Below are 25,011 nucleotides of genomic sequence, written 5' to 3' on the forward strand. Positions count from 1 at the left end.
TTATTATTTTGTTAAAATAAAATAAAATAAAATAAAAGAGCTTCCCTCCAGTCACTTCCGGTGTCGTTTCAGGCTAGCTAAAATAGCGTCAAACCGCGTAACATTTAGTTTATAGGCGTTATAATGTTCCTAGCTGTGATGTAACTTAAAGTAGAGTAAAAGAAGCAGTTAGTGTGTAACATTATGCCTTTTGTTAAGCCCTAGCTAACGTTAGTTTTAGCTACGTCTTTAATAAAACGGTGAATTGACTTCTAAACCAGGTGTTTCAGTTTGACAGCGCTTAAACTTCACTTTTATCGTCTATATCTACATAGTGTGACAATTTTAAATAATTCTACAAGACCTGCGTTTGGACTGAGCGCGAAATTAGCTCTGCCCCTGACAGCTCAATGAAGACTTTTATTTTGAAAACGGGAAACTGACTTCTTCTTCTTCTTCTTTGTTTTGTTTTATGGCGGTTGACAAACAACTTTTTGGTGTATTACCGCCACCTACTGATATGGAGTGTGGACCGGGACTTTACACATTCCTGAGTTTAACTCAATAATAAAAAAATAATAATAATAAAAATAAATTAATTAATTAATTTAAAAAAAAAGAAAAAAAAAGGAGAAAGTACATAAATTATATTCTCTCTATTAATCTTGTTCTCCTAAGATACTGTAACAAAAAGGAAAAACATTTCTCCTCTGAACTTCTTTGTAAAAGATCCCGTAAATCAAAGTTCAACTTAATTTCTTTAAGGTTCAATATCAGTTCCCTTCTCTCCTGGTCATACTTCTGACAATAAACCATCACATGTTCTACATTTCAATGAAGACTTTTATTTTGAAAACGGGAAACACCAGGCCCAAAGTGGCGATCAGCTGACTGAAATGTTGACAAGGCACGTTGCTGAAGCGACAACACCTCGGCAATGAGTTGCTGGTCAGATTCTTCCAGGCGGTGGTAGATGTTTCCTTCAGGGAGAGTGTGTAGCGGTACAGTCTGATTCTGGCTCGTTGTGGCTGCATAATATCAGCCAGTGTTGATGTTTGACTGTGATCCATGTAAAGGGGGACACCAGAAACCATTCCTGCCAGTATGGACATCCAGAACGAGAGGAGGAGGCTGCTGGACGCGGAGGACGGGGACGATGACCCGACTGGACTCATGTCTGAGCAGGAGGCTTACCTCAGGTCAGAACCTGGATCTACACAAAGATCAGGCTGTTAAAGAGCCAGTTTAGATGATTTACATCTAACTAATTATTCCAAACAATGCTGGTGTGTTTAAAACATGTGGAGGCTCTTTGTTTGTCACTCCAAGGATCCATTCATTCCCACTTCATTACCAAACAAGATAAAAAATCAATGACCTAATCAATAAAAGTCAGCATCTAGTCTGAATGCATGTTGATCTAATCATTGAAGGTAAATACACCCGCACAATACAGCTGATTCACCATGCAACACTCATTTAGTTGTTTAGTATTGGTTATTTTTATAATTGGTTAGTTATTTTTGTTGATTAATCGATTAATAAGAGTCCAAGGAGATGTCTTTTAATGCTTTTTTCTGTCAAGAAAATGAAGTCAATGAACATTTCTGTTATAAAAAGTGACCAGAACTTGTGTTAAAATGTTGATATTAGTGTCAGAATCTCTTTATTCTCCATGTGTCATTTAAAATAAACCAGTTAATCCTGTTAAAAACATTAAATTCTCCTCAGAGACACTGAAGACATGATTGATTCTGCTGAGAATCTGTTTACACAGAGCAGAGAGGAGAGGACAGGAGAGGCTGTTTACACAGAACTGAGAGGAGAGGACAGGAGAGGCTGTTTACACAGAGCAGAGAGGAGAAGACAGGAGAGGCTGTTTACACAGAGCAGAGAGGAGAGGACAGGAGAGGCTGTTTACACAGAGCAGAGAGGAGAGGACAGGAGAGGCTGTTTACACAGAGCTGAGAGGAGAGGACAGGAGAGGCTGTTTACACAGAGCAGAGAGGAGAGGACAGGAGAGGCTGTTTACACAGAGCAGAGGGGAGAGGACAGGAGAGGCTGTTTACACAGAGCAGAGAGGAGAGGACAGGAGAGGCTGTTTACACAGAGCAGAGAGGAGAGGACAGGAGAGGCTGTTTACACAGAGCAGAGAGGAGAGGACAGGAGAGGCTGTTTACACAGAGCTGAGAGGAGAGGACAGGAGAGGCTGTTTACACAGAGCAGAGAGGAGAGGACAGGAGAGGCTGTTTACACAGAGCTGAGAGGAGAGGACAGGAGAGGCTGTTTACACAGAGCAGAGAGGAGAGGACAGGAGAGGCTGTTTACACAGAGCAGAGGGGAGAGGACAGGAGAGGCTGTTTACACAGAGCAGAGAGGAGAGGACAGGAGAGGCTGTTTACACAGAGCAGAGAGGAGAGGACAGGAGAGGCTGTTTACACAGAGCAGAGAGGAGAGGACAGGAGAGGCTGTTTACACAGAGCAGAGAGGAGAGGACAGGAGAGGCTGTTTACACAGAGCAGAGAGGAGAGGACAGGAGAGGCTGTTTACACAGAGCAGAGAGGAGAGGACAGGAGAGGCTGGAAACACAGAGCAGAGATTTTGCGTCTTTTTTCTGGTGTTTTGTGTCTTTTTTTTTTTTTAATTTTGTCATTTGTGTCTTTTTTTGGTAATTTTGTGTCTTATTAGGTATTTTATGTCTTTTTATGTCTTTTTTTGTCAGTTTACATAATTTTTTGGTATTTTGTGTTTGTAACAACAGTCATGACACTTATGATTTATTTCTTATAACTCATCATTTATCAGAGAAATTCTCCTTTTTTTCTGATTTCTCTCATTCTCACTGTGTTATTCTACTCAAAGTCATGTGTGAGTTGTTCCCTCTTCTAGCCTTGATGGAGCTGATTAGAGCTGCAGGACTTTATAGATTTATAGATTTTATATGTTACAGTGAAATACGAGGACACAGAGAGCAGATTATAACCTACATATTATAAATCATTTTAAAGTGCAATCATACTTATGCAAGCAGCTGACCTGTTGTTTGATCCCGTTTGACACACTGACCTTTGACCTCTGGCTCTCTCTGTTCCTGTTTCTCTCCACAGTAAAGTGAGGAACACTAAGCTGTACCTGGCCACGTTTGCGTCCGTCCTGGGTCCGATGAGCTTCGGCTTCGTGTTGGGCTACAGCTCGCCCGTCATCCCGGAGCTCACGGGGCCCGGCGCCGAGCCGCGGCTGAGGCTGGACGCCAACCAGGCGTCCTGGTTCGGGGTACGAATCATTCACATCACATCACATGACTTTATTCAACTCATCAGCAGTTCTCTGTTGGTCAGAATGCTTCTGGTTGATTCCCTCGAGGTTAAAACCTGCTGACAGAAACAAAACCTCTCATAGTCATGCATGAGAATAAAATATCTTATTATTATTTTACATTTACATTATTTATTGACATATTATTTACTTTTATTACTTATTATTTACATTACATATTTCATTTATTTTATTTTTTTCAAAGACTTTTACCTGTCTGTCTCCAACTGTCTCTCTCTGTCTGTCTCTCTCTGTCTCCACCTGTCTGTCTCTCTCTGTCTCTCTGTCTCCACCCGTCTGTCTCTCTGTCTCTCTCTGTCTCTCTGTCTCCACCCGTCTGTCTCTCTGTCCATCTCTATTATATACAGTCGATGCTTTTTACACATACTTCCATAAAAATAATTTGTTCAGCCAAAATAGCCCTTCTGTATCTCTTTATTATTATTAGTACTACTACAATATTACAATAAATAAAAAAATAAAACACATATAAGAAGGTTTTACAATTAAAAAAAGGGAACAAGCAGGTGTTTTTAAAAAAGTGGATATTTCATATAAAGGTATTATTCATTAAATGACCAGAACACATGTTACATCATGATCTATATGGTTATCGGGGTATGAATCACCTGTATGCAGTGAATCACCTGTATGCAGTGAATCACCTCTATGGAGTGAATCACCTGTATGGAGTGAATCACCTGTATGCAGTGAATCACCTGTATGGAGTGAATCACCTGTATGGAGTGAATCACCTGTATGCAGTGAATCACCTGTACGCAGTGAATCACCTGTATGGAGTGAATCACCTGTATGCAGTGAATCACCTGTATGCAGTGAATCACCTGTATATGGAGTGAATCACCTGTATGCAGTGAATCACCTGTATGCAGTGAATCACCTGTATATGGAGTGAATCACCTGTATGGAGTGAATCACCTGTATGCAGTGAATCACCTGTATGCAGTGAATCACCTGTATGCAGTGAATCACCTGTGTGCAGTGAATCACCTGTGTGCAGTGAATCACCTGTATGGAGTGAATCACCTGTATGCAGTGAATCACCTGTATATGGAGTGAATCACCAGTGTGCAGTGAATCACCTGTATGGAGTGAATCACCTGTATGGAGTGAATCACCTGTATGCAGTGAATCACCTGTATGCAGTGAATCACCTGTATGCAGTGAATCACCTGTATGCAGTGAATCACCTCTATGGAGTGAATCACCTGTATGGAGTGAATCACCTGTATGCAGTGAATCACCTGTATGCAGTGAATCACCTGTATGGAGTGAATCACCTGTATGGAGTGAATCACCTGTATATGGAGTGAATCACCTGTATATGGAGTGAATCACCTGTATATGGAGTGAATCACCTGTATGCAGTGAATCACCTGTATGCAGTGAATCACCTGTATGCAGTGAATCACCTGTATATGGAGTGAATCACCTGTATGCAGTGAATCACCTGTATGCAGTGAATCACCTGTATATGGAGTGAATCACCTGTATGGAGTGAATCACCTGTATGCAGTGAATCACCTGTATGCAGTGAATCACCTGTATGCAGTGAATCACCTGTGTGCAGTGAATCACCTGTATGGACTGAATCACCTGTATGCAGTGAATCACCTGTATATGGAGTGAATCACCAGTGTGCAGTGAATCACCTGTATGGAGTGAATCACCTGTATGGAGTGAATCACCTGTATGCAGTGAATCACCTGTATGCAGTGAATCACCTGTATGCAGTGAATCACCTGTATATGGAGTGAATCACCTGTATGCAGTGAATCACCTCTATGGAGTGAATCACCTGTATGCAGTGAATCACCTGTACGCAGTGAATCACCTGTATGGAGTGAATCACCTGTATGGAGTGAATCACCTGTATGGAGTGAATCACCTGTATATGGAGTGAATCACCTGTATGCAGTGAATCACCTGTATATGGAGTGAATCACCTGTATGCAGTGAATCACCTGTATGCAGTGAATCACCTGTATATGGAGTGAATCACCTGTATGGAGTGAATCACCTGTATGCAGTGAATCACCTGTATGCAGTGAATCACCTGTATGCAGTGAATCACCTGTGTGCAGTGAATCACCTGTGTGCAGTGAATCACCTGTATGGAGTGAATCACCTGTATGCAGTGAATCACCTGTATATGGAGTGAATCACCAGTGTGCAGTGAATCACCTGTATGGAGTGAATCACCTGTATGGAGTGAATCACCTGTATGCAGTGAATCACCTGTATGCAGTGAATCACCTCTATGGAGTGAATCACCTGTATGGAGTGAATCACCTGTATGCAGTGAATCACCTGTATGCAGTGAATCACCTGTATGGAGTGAATCACCTGTATGGAGTGAATCACCTGTATATGGAGTGAATCACCTGTATATGGAGTGAATCACCTGTATATGGAGTGAATCACCTGTATGGAGTGAATCACCTGTATGCAGTGAATCACCTGTATGCAGTGAATCACCTGTATGCAGTGAATCACCTGTGTGCAGTGAATCACCTGTATGGAGTGAATCACCTGTATGCAGTGAATCACCTGTATATGGAGTGAATCACCAGTGTGCAGTGAATCACCTGTATGGAGTGAATCACCTGTATGGAGTGAATCACCTGTATGCAGTGAATCACCTGTATGCAGTGAATCACCTGTATGCAGTGAATCACCTGTATATGGAGTGAATCACCTGTATGCAGTGAATCACCTCTATGGAGTGAATCACCTGTATGCAGTGAATCACCTGTACGCAGTGAATCACCTGTATGGAGTGAATCACCTGTATGGAGTGAATCACCTGTATGGAGTGAATCACCTGTATATGGAGTGAATCACCTGTATGCAGTGAATCACCTGTATATGGAGTGAATCACCTGTATGCAGTGAATCACCTGTATGCAGTGAATCACCTGTATATGGAGTGAATCACCTGTATGGAGTGAATCACCTGTATGCAGTGAATCACCTGTGTGCAGTGAATCACCTGTGTGCAGTGAATCACCTGTGTGCAGTGAATCACCTGTATGGAGTGAATCACCTGTATGCAGTGAATCACCTGTATATGGAGTGAATCACCAGTGTGCAGTGAATCACCTGTATGGAGTGAATCACCTGTATGGAGTGAATCACCTGTATGCAGTGAATCACCTGTATGCAGTGAATCACCTCTATGGAGTGAATCACCTGTATGGAGTGAATCACCTGTATGCAGTGAATCACCTGTATGCAGTGAATCACCTGTATGGAGTGAATCACCTGTATGGAGTGAATCACCTGTATATGGAGTGAATCACCTGTATATGGAGTGAATCACCTGTATATGGAGTGAATCACTTGTATGCAGTGAATCACCTGTATGCAGTGAATCACCTGTATGCAGTGAATCACCTGTATGCAGTGAATCACCTGTATGCAGTGAATCACCTGTATGCAGTGAATCACCTGTATATGGAGTGAATCACCTGTATGCAGTGAATCACCTGTATGCAGTGAATCACCTGTATATGGAGTGAATCACCTGTATATGGAGTGAATCACCTGTATGCAGTGAATCACCTGTATGCAGTGAATCACCTGTATGCAGTGAATCACCTGTATGCAGTGAATCACCTGTATATGGAGTGAATCACCTGTATGCAGTGAATCACCTGTATGCAGTGAATCACCTGTATATGGAGTGAATCACCTGTATGGAGTGAATCACCTGTATGCAGTGAATCACCTGTATGCAGTGAATCACCTGTATGCAGTGAATCACCTGTGTGCAGTGAATCACCTGTATGGAGTGAATCACCTGTATGCAGTGAATCACCTGTATATGGAGTGAATCACCAGTGTGCAGTGAATCACCTGTATGGAGTGAATCACCTGTATGGAGTGAATCACCTGTATGCAGTGAATCACCTGTATGCAGTGAATCACCTGTATGCAGTGAATCACCTGTATATGGAGTGAATCACCTGTATGCAGTGAATCACCTGTATGCAGTGAATCACCTGTATGGAGTGAATCACCTGTATGCAGTGAATCACCTGTATGCAGTGAATCACCTGTATGGAGTGAATCACCTGTATGGAGTGAATCACCTGTATGCAGTGAATCACCTGTATGCAGTGAATCACCTGTATGCAGTGAATCACCTGTATGGAGTGAATCACCTGTATGCAGTGAATCACCCGTATGCAGTGAATCACCCGTATGCAGTGAATCACCTGTATATGGAGTGAATCACCTGTATGCAGTGAATCACCTGTATACAGTGAATCACCCGTATGCAGTGAATCACCTGTATGCAGTGAGCAGGTTTTGTCCCTCCATGGAGCATTAAACTGTGAGTTTAGAGTGTGTGTGTGTGTGTGTGTGTGTGTTCAGTCCATAGTGACGGTGGGCGCGGCGGCCGGCGGGCTGCTGGGCGGCTGGATGGTGGAGAAGGTCGGCAGGAAGCTCAGCCTGATGTTCTGCTCGCTGCCCTTCGTCTTCGGCTTCACCATCATCATCGCGGCGCAGAACGTGTGGATGCTGTACGCCGGCCGGCTGCTCACCGGCCTCGCCAGCGGCGTCACCTCGCTGGTCGTCCCGGTGAGACCAGCAGAGATGCTTTTTATTATTATTTTATTGTTATTATTGAAGCTTCTGATCAGTCTGAGCAGCTGGTTTAATCAAGCCGTCTGTCTGAATTAAGATTCCTCCGCTGGTATATTCGTAGTATTTTTTTTTAATATTTAGGTTTTAGGATTTAAGTCTCTGCTAATGTGGCTAAAATATCCCAGAGAGTAGTTTGTGATTGTGTCTCTGTGTCTCTACAGCTGTATATCTCTGAGATGGCTCATGAACGGGTGCGCGGGACGCTCGGCTCCTGCGTGCAGCTCATGGTGGTGCTCGGCATCATGGGAGTTTACCTGGCAGGTACGTGAGCTCGGCTCGTAAAGTGAACAAAAAAAGACACAAAATTATCAAATTAAGACACAAAATGACCAAAAAAGACTCAAAAAGTCACAAAAAAGACAGAATGACCAAAAATGGCAACAAAAGCAGTTTTCTCCACATATTCTACATATTGAAATGTTGTCATGTTCCCAGCCTCTCCTGTCCTCTCCTCTCTGCTCTGTGTAAACAGCCTCTCCTGTCCTCTCCTCTCTGCTCTGTGTAAACAGCCTCTCCTGTCCTCTCCTCTCAGCTCTGTGTAAACAGCCTCTCCTGTCCTCTCCTCTCAGCTCTGTGTAAACAGCCTCTCCTGTCCTCTCCTCTTAGCTCTGTGTAAACAGCCTCTCCTGTCCTCTCCTCTCTGCTCTGTGTAAACAGCCTCTCCTGTCCTCTCCTCTCTGCTCTGTGTAAACAGCCTCTCCTGTCCTCTCCTCTCTGCTCTGTGTAAACAGCCTCTCCTGTCCTCTCCTCTCTGCTCTGTGTAAACAGCCTCTCCTGTCCTCTCCTCTCTGCTCTGTGTAAACAGCCTGTCCTGTCCTCTCCTCTCTGCTCTGTGTAAACAGCCTCTCCTGTCCTCTCCTCTCTGCTCTGTGTAAACAGCCTCTCCTGTCCTCTCCTCTCTGCTCCGTGTAAACAGCCTCTCCTGTCCTCTCCCCTCTGCTCTGTGTAAACAGCCTCTCCTGTCCTCTCCCCTCTGCTCTGTGTAAACAGCCTCTCCTGTCCTCTCCTCTCTGCTCTGTGTAAACAGCCTCTCCTGTCCTCTCCTCTCTGCTCTGTGTAAACAGCCTCTCCTGTCCTCTCCTCTCTGCTCTGTGTAAACAGCCTCTCCTGTCCTCTCCTCTCTGCTCTGTGTAAACAGCCTCTCCTGTCCTCTCTTTATGTGCTGATGGCGTCCTATAATATCTGTCTGAATGTTTAAATGAACAGAGGGCATCATGAGGCGGTTTTCGAGCTGTAAATCAGTTTTGTGATGAAAGTTAAAACTGTACAACTCATTATAACAGTAGCAGCATAATTCAGAGCTGCAAATCTGCACTTTTATCTGAAAACGTGTGATTTGTTTGCTGTCTTAATCGTCCCTGTGGAGCTGTCAGACAGCAAGGTTTAGGTTTAGTGTTTTCTCTGGCTGTTTAAAGCGTCTGGCTCAAAGGTTGTGAGGAGAGGACCTGGCCATCATGTGATGTGATGTGATCAGAGTCCTGTGCTGCAGCCTCACGTATTGACCTCTATGAGAAAGAAGCTGCCTCTTGCTAATCGTGTTAGCTGCATGCCGTTCACCTTCACCCAGTCAGCAGCTGGTGTGTCACATGACGCTGCTCGTCTCCTGTTAGCCATATAATACCTTTACTGCTTCATTTGGGGTTAAATGGCCCTTCAGCTGGTTAACAATGTCGTATTTATTTAGTTGATGTTGTATAAAGAAATCATGCTTTTATTGTTTGATAAACTAAGAAATAAAATAAAAAAGCTTTGGCACAAACCAGCTGCTGTTCAGCTCAAAGGTGAACACTGTGGACGCTGGAGAGAATCCAGCGGAACAATCAGATCTGCAGAGGAAAGTATTTTTAGAGAAGACGTTCCTCTTGACAAGGACCCTTTGTGTCCTGCAGCCTCCATTCACAGGACACAACCTGGCAACATAACCTAACCCTAACCTGGCAACATAACCTAACCCTAACCTGGCAACATAACCTAACCCTAACCTGGCATTATCAGGACACAACCTGGCAACATAACCTAACCCTAACCTGGCAACATAACCTAACCCTAACCTGGCAACATAACCTAACCCTAACCTGGCAACATAACCTAACCCTAACCTGGCATCATCAGGACACAACCTGGCAACATAACCTAACCCTAACCTGGCAACATAACCTAACCCTAACCTGGCATCATCAGGACACAACTGGGGAAACATTGGACAAGTCCTGCAGCTCTATGGAATCAGCCCAATCATGGCTAGAAGAGGGAACAACTCACACATGTCTTTGTGCAGAATAACACAGTTAGAATGACAGAAAAAAGAAAAAAAAGAAAAAGTGGAATTTCTCTGATAAATTATTCTTTAATAATTGGGATAAAATATGATTTATATATTGTGTGTATATAAGTGCCCACAAAATGAATTACAAAAAAGACAAAACATGACCAAAGAAAGACACAAAATTGCCCAAAAAAGATACAAAATGACCAAAAAAGATACAAAATGACCAAAAAAGGCAAAAAAGTACGTACAATGGAAATATTGTACGTACTTTTAAGACACATATGACAAAAAAATTACAATGAAAACGCATAAAATGACCAAAAAAGATGTAAAATGACCAATAATGACACAAAACGACCAAAAAAAAAAGACACAAAATGTCCAAAAAATAAACAGAATGACAAAAAAACATTTTTTAACAGGATCCGGTTAGTGCATGTAAATGACAAATGTAGAATAAAGAGATTCTGACAGAAATATCAACAATTATGTATGTTATTAGGGCCTCGGGGCAATCGCACCGAGCACTGGTCCCATACAGCAATAGCTGTGCTCGGGGCGAAGCTATGGTGTGCTATTACTTGTCTCTACGGAATACAAATTTTTCGCGACGTAAGTCACGAAAAACTGCCCAAAATTTTGCATTGAAATTAATGGGACGGCCGAAAGAAAATGAGCAAAAAAGAACATTAATTGAAGATTTTCAGACGTCTACTTCTCCGGCATAATTTCACCTAGAGACTCCATTTAAACTTTAAACAGTAGACACAAGTCTTGTGTATCAGTGTATTAATCCACGTTTCGATAGGTCAAAAAAATTTTTATCAATCCCTGTTCAATGACCATGATCATTTTTGGAGAAATTCTGAGATTATAATGGGTGTGTATTGCACGGAATGTTCGTGTCAGAGTGTGTGATGTCATCGCTCAGAGTGTAGAGGGAGAGGTAAAACTGTCAAAAAATAAATTTGAAAACTGCGCTCCAGGCCGCAAATTCCACTCTACAGAAATAATTTATACATAGAAATGTAGGAAAATTTGTCTTCTCACTCACAATCCTCTGGTAAAGCTGTCAGAGTTATAGTTTGGGCGTACGACGCAAAGATGCGCCACCAAAACCACCAACAGCCTCATTGGGTCCCATATTAAAAACGCAGGAAGATTTCGGAAAAAGTGAGATTTAACTGTTTTTTTAGATCGCTCTAACAAAGCTATTTTTTCATTTTTCTTAAAAAAAACATATGTAGAGGTTCAGGAAGAACTCAGGACGCTCAAAGTGAAGTCGGATCAATGATAGGTATTATGGTTTTGCCAAAAATGCTTTCTGTTCGAGGCCAGAAATTCGAGTCTGTCCACCTCTGCTGTCACTCTTTCGGAACATTAACAGCTGCAGTTAATTCTGTTGATTGCTTTGATCTTTGATGTGATTACAGTTACAGATACACACACACACATGCACTAAAGTGCGCACACTCCTCACACATGCATATACATGCTTCATACACGCACACACAGGTAACTTTATGTGATTTTAATTACACACACACACACACAGGTAACTTTATGCGATTTTAATTACAAACACACGCACACACACACACACACACACACACACACACACACACACACATATTTTGAGGTTAAAGGGCATAGTTTGAAATCTCTGAAGAATCTCATCATAGTGTACACACACCGGCAGTAGCCCCCGTGGCCCTTTCAAAATTTCCCCAGAGGAAATTTTCTAGTATTTTGTATGTAAACTATATTTTGGTCACATTTTATAAGGGAAACTCTAATAACGGGTGATGCATTCAAGGGCTGTCGGAAAGTTCAAACTCTGACAATAATGCCTGTTTTTACAGCTCCTTTCTATGATAAATGGTGAATGTTTTCGGTGATTCTTTAAAGGAAACATATTTCTCAAGCTGGCCCGTGGGTTGCTGAGGTCAGAATAGACCCAAGAGGGCGAAGGCCTGGATCTCCTCACTCCGAGTTCTAGTCCTGAGTCTGTCTGGTTCTGAGCGTTGTGACCTCTCCCTGCAGGTCTGTACCTGGACTGGCGCTGGCTGGCGATCTGCAGCTCCATCCCTCCGACGCTGCTGATGGTCTGCATGTGCTTCATGCCGGAGACGCCGCGCTACCTGCTGTCGAAGGGCAGGAGGCGCGAGGCCGAGGAGGCGCTGCGCTTCCTGCGGGGGCCGGACGCCCCCGTGGAGTGGGAGTGCGCCCGCATCGAGGACGCCTGTGAGGAGCAGGTGAGCAGCCGTTAGTGACGACAAAGACGCTATTAAAGAAGAGAACAGGGTGGTCACCATACTAAAAGTTTGGTAACACTTTACTTGAAGGTATCGTCATAATAGTGACATGATACTGTCATAACTGTGACATGACACAGTCATAAACGTGTCATAAACATTATGTCAATGTCATAAACGTTTAGGACTGCTGTCATTAAGTGTCATTCGGTTTTTGTCATGACAAGTTGACATTCCTTGGGTTGTCTTGATTATGACAACTTGACTTTAACCAAAGTGACATTACCACAAAATGTCTTTGTCATGGCAACTTGACATAAACAAAATATGTTTCTATATTTGTGTTTATGGCAAGCTGGCATAATGATTATTATAATTAGATGTGCAAGGTTAAAGACCAATTCTAGCACTTGGTCATAGATGTTTGACAGAATACCAACAAGATACCCAAAACTGACTGTCATGACACCATTATGACGCTGTAATGAAGATATTCTTTGACCTCAAGTAAAGTGGTAACATTTTGATTTGTCATTAACATATCATGAAGTACAAACTGACAGATACAATTACATATGACAATATTTTTTTTGTTTTCACTACTATTTACAGTACACTAAATTGGAGGAAGGGTTCAGGAGTAGCAATCCAGTACACAAGTTGTCATAATCAAGACAACCCAAGGAATGTCAACTTGTCATGACAAAAACCAAATGACACTTAATGACAGCAGTCATAAACGTTTATGTCATGTCACAGTTATGACAGTATCATGTCACTATTATGACAATACCTTCAAGTAAAGTGTTACCAAAAGTTTCAACTCGATACCGATACTCAGGAAAATTTTCCAAACTCGATACCATTTCTGATACCACCAGGATAAAAACAAAGACCCCAAAATTTAACAGAAATATTTATATTAACAAGAAAAATGCAACATGTAAAAATGAGCAGAACCACAGGTTAAATATTTATAATAAGAAACAGTTGTGCAACTATGATATAATATGACAAGCTTCAGGTCTGAGGTAGTGCAAAAAATAAATACATACAATAAACAATAACAATTACAACAATATTTTGGGCTGTGTGTGTTGCTGTTTGGTTGCAGGTCGAAAAGACCGAAAGAAAATGAGCAAAAAAGAACATTAATTGAAGATTTTCAGACGTCTACTTCTCCGGCATAATTTCACCTAGAGACTCCATTTAAACTTTAAACAGTAGACACAAGTCTTGTGTATTGGTGTATTACTTTGCGTTTCCATAGGTCATATAGTTTTTTATCAATCCCTGTTCAATGACCATGATCATTTTTGGAGAAATTCTGAGATTATAATGGGTGTGTATTGCACGGAATGTTGGTGTCAGAGTGTGTGATGTCATCGCTCAGAGTGTAGAGGGAGAGGTAAAACTGTCAAAAAATACATTCTAAAACTGCGCTCCAGGCCGCAAATTCCACTCTACAGAAATAATTTTTACATTGAAACGTAGGAAAATTAGTCTTCTCACTCACAATCCTCTGGTAAAGCTGTCAGAGTTATAGTTTGGGCGTACGACGCAAAGATGCGCCACCAAAACCACCAACAACCTCATTGGGTCCCATATTAAAAACGCAGGAAGATTTCGGAAAAAGTGAGATTTAACTGTTTTTTTAGATCGCTCTAACAAAGCTATTTTTTCATTTTTCTTTAAAAAAAAAACATATGTAGAGGTTCAGGAAGAACTCAGGACGCTCAAAGTGAAGTCGGATCAATGATAGGTATTATGGTTTTGCCAAAAATGCTTTCTGTTCGAGGCCAGAAATTTCACTCTGCCCACCTCTGGCTGCTTTCACTCTGCCAGAAGATTCCACAGCTGTTAATTCCGTTGATTGCTCTGCTCTGATTGGTCGACCCCAACGCTTTGATGCTTTGATGTGATTACAGTTACAGATACACGCACACACACACACACACACACACACACAAACTGGTCATTTAATGTAATAACAGTTAAAGATACACGCACGCACGCACGCACGCACACACACACACACACACACACACACATATGCGCGCGTAAGCGCGCACACTCCTCCAGATACAAATGTTTCACACACACATTTTGAGGTTAAAGGGCATAGGTTGCTGTATAAATAAATACTTGAAGAGGAATAGTATCATAACATTACTAGTATTAATTGTTATAAATCTCTGAAGAATCTCATCATAGTGTACACACACCGGCAGTAGCCCCCGTGGCCCTTTCAAAATTTCCCCCAGAGGAAATTTTCTAGTTTATTTTACTACTTTTAACTATGTCTTTTATTTTATTTTACTGTATTTATCTGTTTTGATTGTATTGTTTTATTTATGGCATCATTTTAGATTCATACACTTATTATTTATTGCTGATTGGTATATGGAATTGTTTGTTTTATTGTTGATTTTATGTACAGCACTTTGGAGACGTTTGTGTTGTTTAAATGTGCTATACAAATAAAGGGGGATTGGATTCAATGTAATTACTAGAGGTGTGAATCAGCGTATCGGCCCCGCGACACGATTTATCCTGATACTAGAGTCACAATACGGTATTATTGTGATTTTAAGCATTTTGTAATATGGTGAATATTGACACAATATATTGTGATTTAACTGTTTAGAATAGAATAGAATACAGTCGGACACTCAGAGTCTCTAAGGGACCGTGTGTGAAGGTGAGACTGCATTTTGTGTCCACAAAGTTAAATTCAATCAAGAATTGTTTTGTCAAATAAGAGAAAATCCTCAGTTCTGAATATGAGGCAGCCATGTATGTAACGAGGAGCATTATGGGAACCAGAGAGCCTTTTTACATTGAGACAGCATGACATCACAGGTCACATGACCGCTTGGAAAATCATCAAAAACAAGCCGAACTTTGCAGCTTTATTTCAACAACTTCCCGACACGATATCCTGACGCACATGGTGCCTATAGATTCCTTAGATCTTCTAGTTTCATATGATATCATCTCCAGTATATTCATTAACCCTTTACTGGGAGAAGAAATATATATTTAATAACTTCAGTGGAGATCTAAATGTCTCTCTGTTTGGTCATAGAACCACATGGATTTATTCCAGATAATCAGCAAAAATCAGGCTACGTCACAGACACCATGACATCAGTATGATAATAATATAATAATATTAACTTTATTGACCTGGACCTCCAATGTAAAAATGAAACATTTAGAATAAGAATCTGCAAGAAACAGTCGTACAAACAGAGTTATTCTTCAGTGACTGATGAGGAGAACTTGACTATGACGGCATATTAAGTATGAATAAAAATACAAATACAAACCCGCGGGGAGGGGTAATATTTCGAGAAAAAAGTTGCAAATTTACTATTTTAGAGTGGCAAATCTACAAGAATTTTTTTTGTAGATTTAAGAGATTTAAAGTGGCAAATCTGCACAAAAAAAGTCACAGATTTACGAGAAAAAAAGTGGGGAAAAAGCAACTTTTTTCTCGCAGATTCACCACTTTAAATCTCAGAAATCTGCACATTCTCGTAAACTTTTTTCTCAAAATATGACGCCCGTCCCCCAGGTCTGTATGTTTTGTTTGTTTTACACATTCTGGCTGTATGTAATATCCTCCAATATTCTCTAGAGTTGACATTCAGAAATTGCAAGTATTTCACTGAGTCCCTATTAACCCATTGAAGCCTGGAAAGCGTTTACGTTGTTTTGTAGTATTTGTATAAGCTCTCAAATACTTTTTGAATTTCATTTCTATCTGCTACAGAGGCTGAAAAATCTATTATTTAGTAGAAGAGTTCACACTTTTTTTTCCAGAATTTTTCCAGAATTTCCAGAAAATTAGAGGCTTATTTTAAAATCGCCCAGCGGTTTTTCAGGCCTCAATGGGTTAAGGGTTAAGGTTATGGCCTCTGGAACGCTAAATATGGATACTTGGCGGTCATGAATCGATATAATATTGCCATGTGAAATATCACGATACTATGCTGTATTGATTTTTCCCCCACCTCTCATTCAGAGTAAATAGAGCAGGTTGTAGCTACCTGGTGATTAACATGCTGCTACCTTACTAATGTAAGAGTCAGACTGTTCAGGTCAAAGGGTCAACGACCCCAGATAGTGAGATGTTCTCTGGTTGTATAAACTCAGTGAGAGCTGGTTCCTGATTATTGTGTCCCTGTGTTTCCTCTCAGGGCTCCAGTCTCCAGATGTCGGACCTGAAGGACCCCGGGGTCTACAAGCCTCTGGTGATCGGCGTGATGCTGATGGTGTTCCAGCAGATGACGGGGATCAACGCCATCATGTTCTACGCCGAGAGCATCTTCCAACAGGCTCATTTTAAGGTGAGGAGGCTTTAAATGTGTTCTACTACTAATACTTCTATTTATACCTGTGACTGAGCTCTTGTTTATGTCCTGGAAAAATGATTTGATGCAATTTTAGGTGGATTTTTTGGATTTATGATTTATTTATTACAATAATTTAAATTATAATTGGCCCTTTATTATATAGTATATATGGTTATTCTCAAGTCAAAACATTTACATTTTTTTAACAATGAAGTTAAATCTACTATATGTATTATGTGTGTATATATATATGTATAACTACATGTTCTGATCAGTCACTTAGCTTTTACAGAAACTATTCCGATTAAAAAAAACAAAAAATGCATCTAAATAAAAACAAGATCACATTTCTGAAAGAGATCATTAGAGATCACAAACAGACATGTATGTTTTTGATTATAAATATAGAGAATAAAGTTAAATATACAATATGTATGTTTAATAACTACATGTTCTGATCAAAAATTCCTAAAAAAAACAACAACACAATTTTAAAGAGATCCCACACAGACTTGTGATTTAATTTTTTACAAAAAAAATCCGAAAACTATTGCACATTAGGGAAATATTAGAGGTGTGAATCAGTTTTTATCCCGATACTTGAGTCACAATATGATATCATTGTGATTTTAAGCATTTTGTGTTATGGTGAGTATTGATACAATATATTGAGATTTAACTGTTTAACTGCATTTTATGTCCACAGAATTAAATTCAATCAAGAATTGTTTTGTCCAATCAGAGAAAATTCTCAGTCTATTCATCTCCCTTCAGTCTTTTTATTTCTCCACAATGAGAGTCAAAGCCACAGACTGACAACAAAGTATCCAGTCAAACTGAACTGAACTGATATCAAACATGTTGGACGACAACAACTGCAGCATTTTATCAAACTTTACAAACAACAAGCTTCACTGCTCTTAATGTTTCTGAATGAAACATAAAAAAAGATTAACTTTGCAGCGTTGTTTTAACAACTTCCCGACACGATGTCCTGACGTACAATTTTGACATTTTTTCAGTTAATTTCTAGTTTTTTTTCTGGTAACTTTGACTTTTTTTTCTCGTAATTTATATGTCATTTTATATTTCATGTAATTTTGACAATTTTTTTTCTGGTAATTCTACTCTTTTCTGGTAAATGTGATTTTTTTTTTTGTAATTCTACTTTTTGTGATTTTAACTTTTTTTCCTGCTAAATTTGACTTTTTTTCTTGTACTTTTAACTTTTTTTCAGGTAATTTATACTTTTTCTACGTTTAGACTTTTGTTGGTGCCTATAGATTCCTTACTTGTTACTATCTTCTGGCTTCATATGATGCCAGTATCTCCTATCTTAAAGTGAGCCCTCCGACACTAAATATCGACTCTTGGCGGCCATTAATCAATATAATATTGCCTCCCAAAATATTGCGATACTAGCTATATGGATTTTCCCCCCCACCTCTATAAAACATGTGTAAAGAGCACAGTTTGATCTTGTTAACCCGTGCTGTTTCCAGGAGAGCGACCTGGCCTCGGTGATCGTGGGTCTGATTCAGGTCGTCTTCACTGGAGTGGCGGCGATGATCATGGACCGAGCTGGAAGAAAAGTCCTGCTCATCATCTCAGGTCTCCTTTCAGTTACACCAACTAAACACAATTCATTTGGTCTTTAAAATATAGAATAAATCCTTTGGAGGACACCGTGGCAGCATATGGGCTTTAATCCATCTTGTTGCATGACTCCCTGTTCCTCTCTCTACTGTCTGCTCTCCCATAATGTAAAAATAAAAATACAAAAAATGTATTTGAAGTACTATTTTTTAAATAAGAAAGTGATATTGGGAGTTGCAATGGACGATTATTTTAATTTTGAATCCATTACGATTATTTTCTTGATTCACACTCAAAAGAAGAATTGTAAAAAATAAATACATTAAAAACACTAAAAAAGTTACTTACTTGCGTCTTACTTACTTACTTACTCACTTAATTACTTACGTACTAACTTACTTACTCACTTACTTACATACTTACTTACTTACTTACTTACTTACTAACTTACTTAATTACTTACGTAGTTACTTATTTAGGTACTTATGTACTTAATTACTTAGGGCTTAATTTCGTACTTACTTACGTACGTACTTGCTTACTTACTTACATACTTACTTAATTATGTACTTAATTACTTGCATAGTTGCTTACATACTTACTGACTTACTTACTTATGTACGTATTTGCTTACTTACTCATGTACTTAATTACTTGCGTACTTACTGACTAACGTATTTACTTACATACTTACTGACTTATGTACTTACTTACGTACTTCCTTCCTTACTTACGTACTTACTTACCTACTTATGTACTTACTTACCTACTAACCTACTTACCTACGTACGTACTTACTTACTCAAATAACAGTAAACAACCATAAGTTATTTAACTGATAATTTCTGTAAAAATACAGATAATATGCATTAAATATCAGTATTTAAAAATAAAATAAACAAGATTTTTTTAAATTACTCAAACCCATGAAATAATTATGAGAATAGTTGGGATTTGATTTAATATTTGACAACTGATCATTGAATAGATTAATCTTAGTATCTGAGCTGTGACAGATTCTTATTGTTCTCGTTAATAATCCAGGTGTTGCCATGGCGATCAGCACCACAACGTTCGGGGTTTACTTCAACCTGATGGCGCAGCCTCACGGCGCTGCCTCACTCAGCAGCCTGGCGCTGGACGTGCAGAGCGCCGTCGGCGAGGAGCCCCACGCCGACCTGGCCTGGCTCGCCCTCGCCAGCATGGCCGTCTTCATCACAGGTGAGGTCAAAGGTCAAAGAGCCAAGAGGGTGTTATCCTAAAAGTCTTTCTACAAATATAAAAATAAGACAAAAAAACTTCATAAATGAAAACATAAAGGTCTAAAAACCTAGAAAAATCTAGAAAAACCTAAATATATATATATATATATATATATATATATATATATATATATATATATATGTTAAAATTAAAGATTACAAGACGATTAAACAAGAAAAATTAAAATAAATAAATACAGACAAAACCTTTGAAAATAAATAATAACTAACTAAATAACTAAGTATTAAGTACCTGAATTTCTTCTTTTTTTTTAAAAAAAATCTAAAAATCTTACATACATTTTTTGCTGTCCTGTGAGAAGAAAAAAAACGCTTATTTCAGCTGGTGGGGTTTTTTTGCCCTAAAAATAATAAAAACTAAAAACATAAAGCTCTTAAAAACTTGATAAAAGAAATGATATATTTAGCCCTAAAAAATCTTTAAATACATTAAAACTAATTAAAGACCTAAAATAAACAAATAAAAACTTAAGGACATGAGAATAAATGAAATGAAAACAGTAAAATTATCTTGAAATTTTATCTAAATTAATTTGTTGTCCTGTGAGAATCTAAAAAGTCAGAGAAAAGCTGTTTTCAGGAGGGTTTTAAAGAGTGTTTCTAGAGCTGAAGAAAGAGGAGGATTTTATCACAGCATCACCAACATGTTGCTGTGCTTCCAGTCTGAGTAATGTTGTTGTGGTGTCTGTCTGAGTAATGTTGTTGTGGTGTCTGTCTGAGTAATGTTGTTGTGGTGTCTGTCTGAGTAATGTTGTTGTGGTGTCTGTCTGAGTAATGTTGTTGTGGTGTCTGTCTGAGTAATGTTGTTGTGGTGTCTGTCTGAGTAACGTTGTTGTGGTGTCTGTCTGAGTAACGTTGTTGTGGTGTCTGTCTGAGTAATGTTGTTGTGGTGTCTGTCTGAGTAACGTTGTTGTGGTGTCTGTCTGAGTAATGTTGTTGTGGTGTCTGTCTGAGTAACGTTGTTGTGCTTCCAGTCTGAGTAACGTTGTTGTGGTGTCTGTCTGAGTAATGTTGTTGTGGTGTCTGTCTGAGTAATGTTGTTGTGGTGTCTGTCTGAGTAATGTTGTTGTGGTGTCTGTCTGAGTAATGTTGTTGTGGTGTCTGTCTGAGTAATGTTGTTGTGGTGTCTGTCTGAGTAACGTTGTTGTGGTGTCTGTCTGAGTAACGTTGTTGTGGTGTCTGTCTGAGTAATGTTGTTGTGGTGTCTGTCTGAGTAACGTTGTTGTGGTGTCTGTCTGAGTAATGTTGTTGTGGTGTCTGTCTGAGTAACGTTGTTGTGCTTCCAGTCTGAGTAACGTTGTTGTGGTGTCTGTCTGAGTAATGTTGTTGTGGTGTCTGTCTGAGTAACGTTGTTGTGGTGTCTGTCTGAGTAACGTTGTTGTGGTGTCTGTCTGAGTAATGTTGTTGTGGTGTCTGTCTGAGTAACGTTGTTGTGGTGTCTGTCTGAGTAATGTTGTTGTGGTGTCTGTCTGAGTAACGTTGTTGTGGTGTCTGTCTGAGTAACGTTGTTGTGGTGTCTGTCTGAGTAACGTTGTTGTGGTGTCTGTCTGAGTAATGTTGTTGTGGTGTCTGTCTGAGTAACGTTGTTGTGGTGTCTGTCTGAGTAATGTTGTTGTGGTGTCTGTCTGAGTAACGTTGTTGTGCTTCCAGTCTGAGTAACGTTGTTGTGGTGTCTGTCTGAGTAATGTTGTTGTGGTGTCTGTCTGAGTAACGTTGTTGTGGTGTCTGTCTGAGTAACGTTGTTGTGGTGTCTGCCTGAGTAATGTTGTTGTGGTGTCTGCCTGAGTAATGTTGTTGTGCTTCCAGTCTGAGTAACGTTGTTGTGGTGTCTGTCTGAGTAATGTTGTTGTGGTGTCTGTCTGAGTAATGTTGTTGTGCTTCCAGTCTGAGTAACGTTGTTGTGGTGTCTGTCTGAGTAATGTTGTTGTGGTGTCTGTCTGAGTAATGTTGTTGTGCTTCCAGTCTGAGTAACGTTGTTGTGGTGTCTGTCTGAGTAATGTTGTTGTGGTGTCTGTCTGAGTAATGTTGTTGTGCTTCCAGTCTGAGTAACGTTGTTGTGGTGTCTGTCTGAGTAATGTTGTTGTGCTTCCAGTCTGAGTAACGTTGTTGTGGTGTCTGTCTGAGTAACGTTGTTGTGGTGTCTGTCTGAGTAATGTTGTTGTGGTGTCTGTCTGAGTAATGTTGTTGTGGTGTCTGTCTGAGTAACGTTGTTGTGGTGTCTGTCTGAGTAATGTTGTTGTGCTTCCAGTCTGAGTAACGTTGTTGTGGTGTCTGTCTGAGTAATGTTGTTGTGCTTCCAGTCTGAGTAACGTTGTTGTGGTGTCTGTCTGAGTAATGTTGTTGTGGTGTCTGTCTGAGTAATGTTGTTGTGGTGTCTGTCTGAGTAACGTTGTTGTGGTGTCTGTCTGAGTAATGTTGTTGTGCTTCCAGTCTGAGTAACGTTGTTGTGGTGTCTGTCTGAGTAATGTTGTTGTGGTGTCTGTCTGAGTAACGTTGTTGTGGTGTCTGTCTGAGTAAGGTTGTTGTGGTGTGTGCCTCCAGGCTTCGCTCTGGGCTGGGGTCCCATCCCGTGGCTGGTCATGTCGGAGATCTTCCCCTCCAAGGTGAGAGGAGTGGCCAGCGCCGTGTGCGTCCTCACCAACTGGAGCATGGCCTTCCTCGTCACCAAAACCTTCCAAGACATGATGGTGAGTTCTTCTTTAATTATCTTTTTTATTGATTCCACATATCAATATTCCATCGACATTTTACATTTACTGCACAGTTTCCCAACAGTACAGAATAGAATATATATCAGCAGAGACAAAGTTAGACACAAATTCTCAAGTAAAGTTACAGTAGAATAAATGTGAAGTAAATTTAAACCTTTTTCCACTCCTCTCCTTATCTTCATACCTATCTTCCATTGTCCCTTTTTCTCCTGTTGGAGGGTAAACCTATCAAATAAACATATGAACAATGAACAAGTTTGTAGCCTGAACCAATCAATAATGGGTCAATAATCTACAATACACAGCACCCTTACTGCACAAAGTCTGCTATCAATGGAGACACAAAATCAACCCAGTTTCTCCACTAGATTATAAAAGTATCTGTTTTTAGTCTAGTTGAGAAAGTCATCTTCTCCATTCTATATATTTAAAGCATCACCTCCACCCAATCCTCTGTTTTTGGTGCTTCTGTTTTTAACCATTTTCTGGTGATGGCCTTTTTAGCCGCAACCAACATTATTCGAAATATGTATTTTTCTCCTGACCTTGTAATCTCCTGGTTCTCTTTTCCCAAATATAAAACTTCAAATTTAAGTGGGAGTTGCACTTTCAGAATGTTTTTTAACTCCTGCCAATAATAATAATATAATGTCAGGGCATCCCCAAAAGATCTGAAAATGATTGGCCTTATCTTCCCCACACAGTCTCCAACATCGTGTGTCTCCAGATTTCTGTTGTCGGTGTAATAAAGTATCTAACAATGTTCTTCACACCGTATTCTCTCCATGTTGTTTTCCACTGTCCTTCATTTACCTTCTCCCACTCCGAGTCCTGTGAGTCACAGTTATTCATTTGTTTTATCAACTCGACGTTAAGTGAAAATGTTTTGATATGATTATTTGGTGCTGAGGAACATTACAAACATGTCATCAATGATTACCGTATTTTTGGATGCATTATTTATATAAATATATAAAGATTCGCCAGTGTGAGAATTTGTTGCTTTTCCCATTTTTACATCTGAAAGTTTTGGGGTTCTGGACTGTTGGTTCCACAATATGAGCAAATATATTTATGTAGACTAAATAATAATCACCAAATTATTTTAATAATTAAAGCAACTAAAGGGAACTTTTTGGTGTTGACTTTGGCGCCCCCTGTGGACAAAAGCGCCACCAGAAAAAAAAGATCTAAAAATCGTATATACTTTTTTTGCTGACCTGTGAGAACCATGTCCCTAAAAAGTCACAAAAGTGACACAAAAAGGTTGTTTTTCTTGTCCTAAAAAACTTTCTAAAAACATAAAACTAAATTAAAGACAAAAAAAAATGTAATAAATAAAAACATAAAGGTCTAAAAACATGTTAAAATAAATTAAATATTTCAAATATTTACCCAGAAAAAACTTTAAAAATATAAAAACTAATGAAAGACCTGAGACTTTATCATAACCAGTTAAAATCTCTTTGAAGTTGCTTTAATAAATCATCCTCAGCGTTGTGACACTGGCCCTCATTTATCAAACCAGCGTACGACAGAAAGTGAGCGTACGATCATTTCTACAAGGTTCAGCATTTATTGATCGATGCCTGGAGCTGATCAAACTCTGTGGTGGTTTGATTTTTAATGGTGACAAAGCAAAACATGTTTAGACCACATCATTTATCATTAAAACATAATTTATAATAAATACACCCTGCGACCATGAAATTCAATAACCAGAATACTAGCTGAGGATATTAAATGTTGTTGTCTTCTGTTATTTACCGTTACTTACTAAATGTAAAGAGGTGAATTATATCTCTCCATCATAATAATAACAATATTTGGATATTATATAGGCTATTAGGTTTTAATATATCATGATGTATGAATGAAATAGTTTAATGCTCCACTGCTACTCTGCTGACAGCACCACTGATTTCCTTCTTTTTCTCTTTTTCTGCTGCCAAACTAAACCAGTTTGTTGTTGCAGCTGTTGGACGTCAGCGTTTCACTTTCTGACTGAGAAATTCCTCTTCTTTTGATTAAAACTGACTTTAAAACATTGTTTACCTCCTTCAAACAAAAAGCTGTGAAAACTTTTAAGTCTGTGCTCCAAATGTAAAATATTCAGTGAACTTGTTTGAGTTTATAAATATAAGTACTTTTATTTCATAAACCTCCGTCGCTGCGTATTTCTGTAAAATGTCTATTTCCTCCTGTTGTTATTGTAACGGTGCACTTTGATAATAAAGCGACTTTAGGGGGGAAAAAATCCTCTTTTTGGCCGTATTGCATCCTTCGGTGTCGTAAACTCAGGTATATATATTATATATTATATATATATATATATATTAGGGCGTGGTATTTAAATGAGGCTTGTCTCGAGCCGCCACATTTATCACCAGCTGATCATTCTCACGCTGTGATTGGAGAGATACGATCGTTTGATGAATCACACGTGAACCCTGTCGTAACACAAATATACACTCAGATCTGCTCGTTTCTACGCTCAATTACTTAAAAAATAAAAAAGAGACCTAAACAACCTTTGAAAATAAATAAATAAATAAACATTAGTGCCTA

The 25,011-nt window shown here is 39.5% G+C and overlaps 1 protein-coding gene across 1 annotated transcript in view; it reads left to right on the plus strand.

Annotated features, from left to right (window-relative positions):
• The first annotated feature begins 853 nt into the window (after positions 1 to 853).
• The window catches only part of slc2a8 (solute carrier family 2 member 8), a 28,405-nt gene continuing 4,247 nt past the window's right edge, over positions 854 to 25,011 (plus strand). The window contains exons 1-9 of the mRNA XM_059337498.1: positions 854 to 1,178; positions 3,087 to 3,252; positions 7,696 to 7,902; positions 8,130 to 8,229; positions 12,281 to 12,492; positions 16,698 to 16,847; positions 18,356 to 18,464; positions 19,494 to 19,670; positions 22,274 to 22,419. Of these exons, the coding sequence (XP_059193481.1) occupies positions 1,084 to 1,178; positions 3,087 to 3,252; positions 7,696 to 7,902; positions 8,130 to 8,229; positions 12,281 to 12,492; positions 16,698 to 16,847; positions 18,356 to 18,464; positions 19,494 to 19,670; positions 22,274 to 22,419 (1,362 nt within the window). The 5' untranslated portion in view covers positions 854 to 1,083. The remainder of the gene's footprint in view (positions 1,179 to 3,086; positions 3,253 to 7,695; positions 7,903 to 8,129; positions 8,230 to 12,280; positions 12,493 to 16,697; positions 16,848 to 18,355; positions 18,465 to 19,493; positions 19,671 to 22,273; positions 22,420 to 25,011) is intronic.

Source organism: Centropristis striata, chromosome 7, assembly GCF_030273125.1.
Source record: "Centropristis striata isolate RG_2023a ecotype Rhode Island chromosome 7, C.striata_1.0, whole genome shotgun sequence".
NCBI lineage: Eukaryota > Metazoa > Chordata > Actinopteri > Perciformes > Serranidae > Centropristis > Centropristis striata.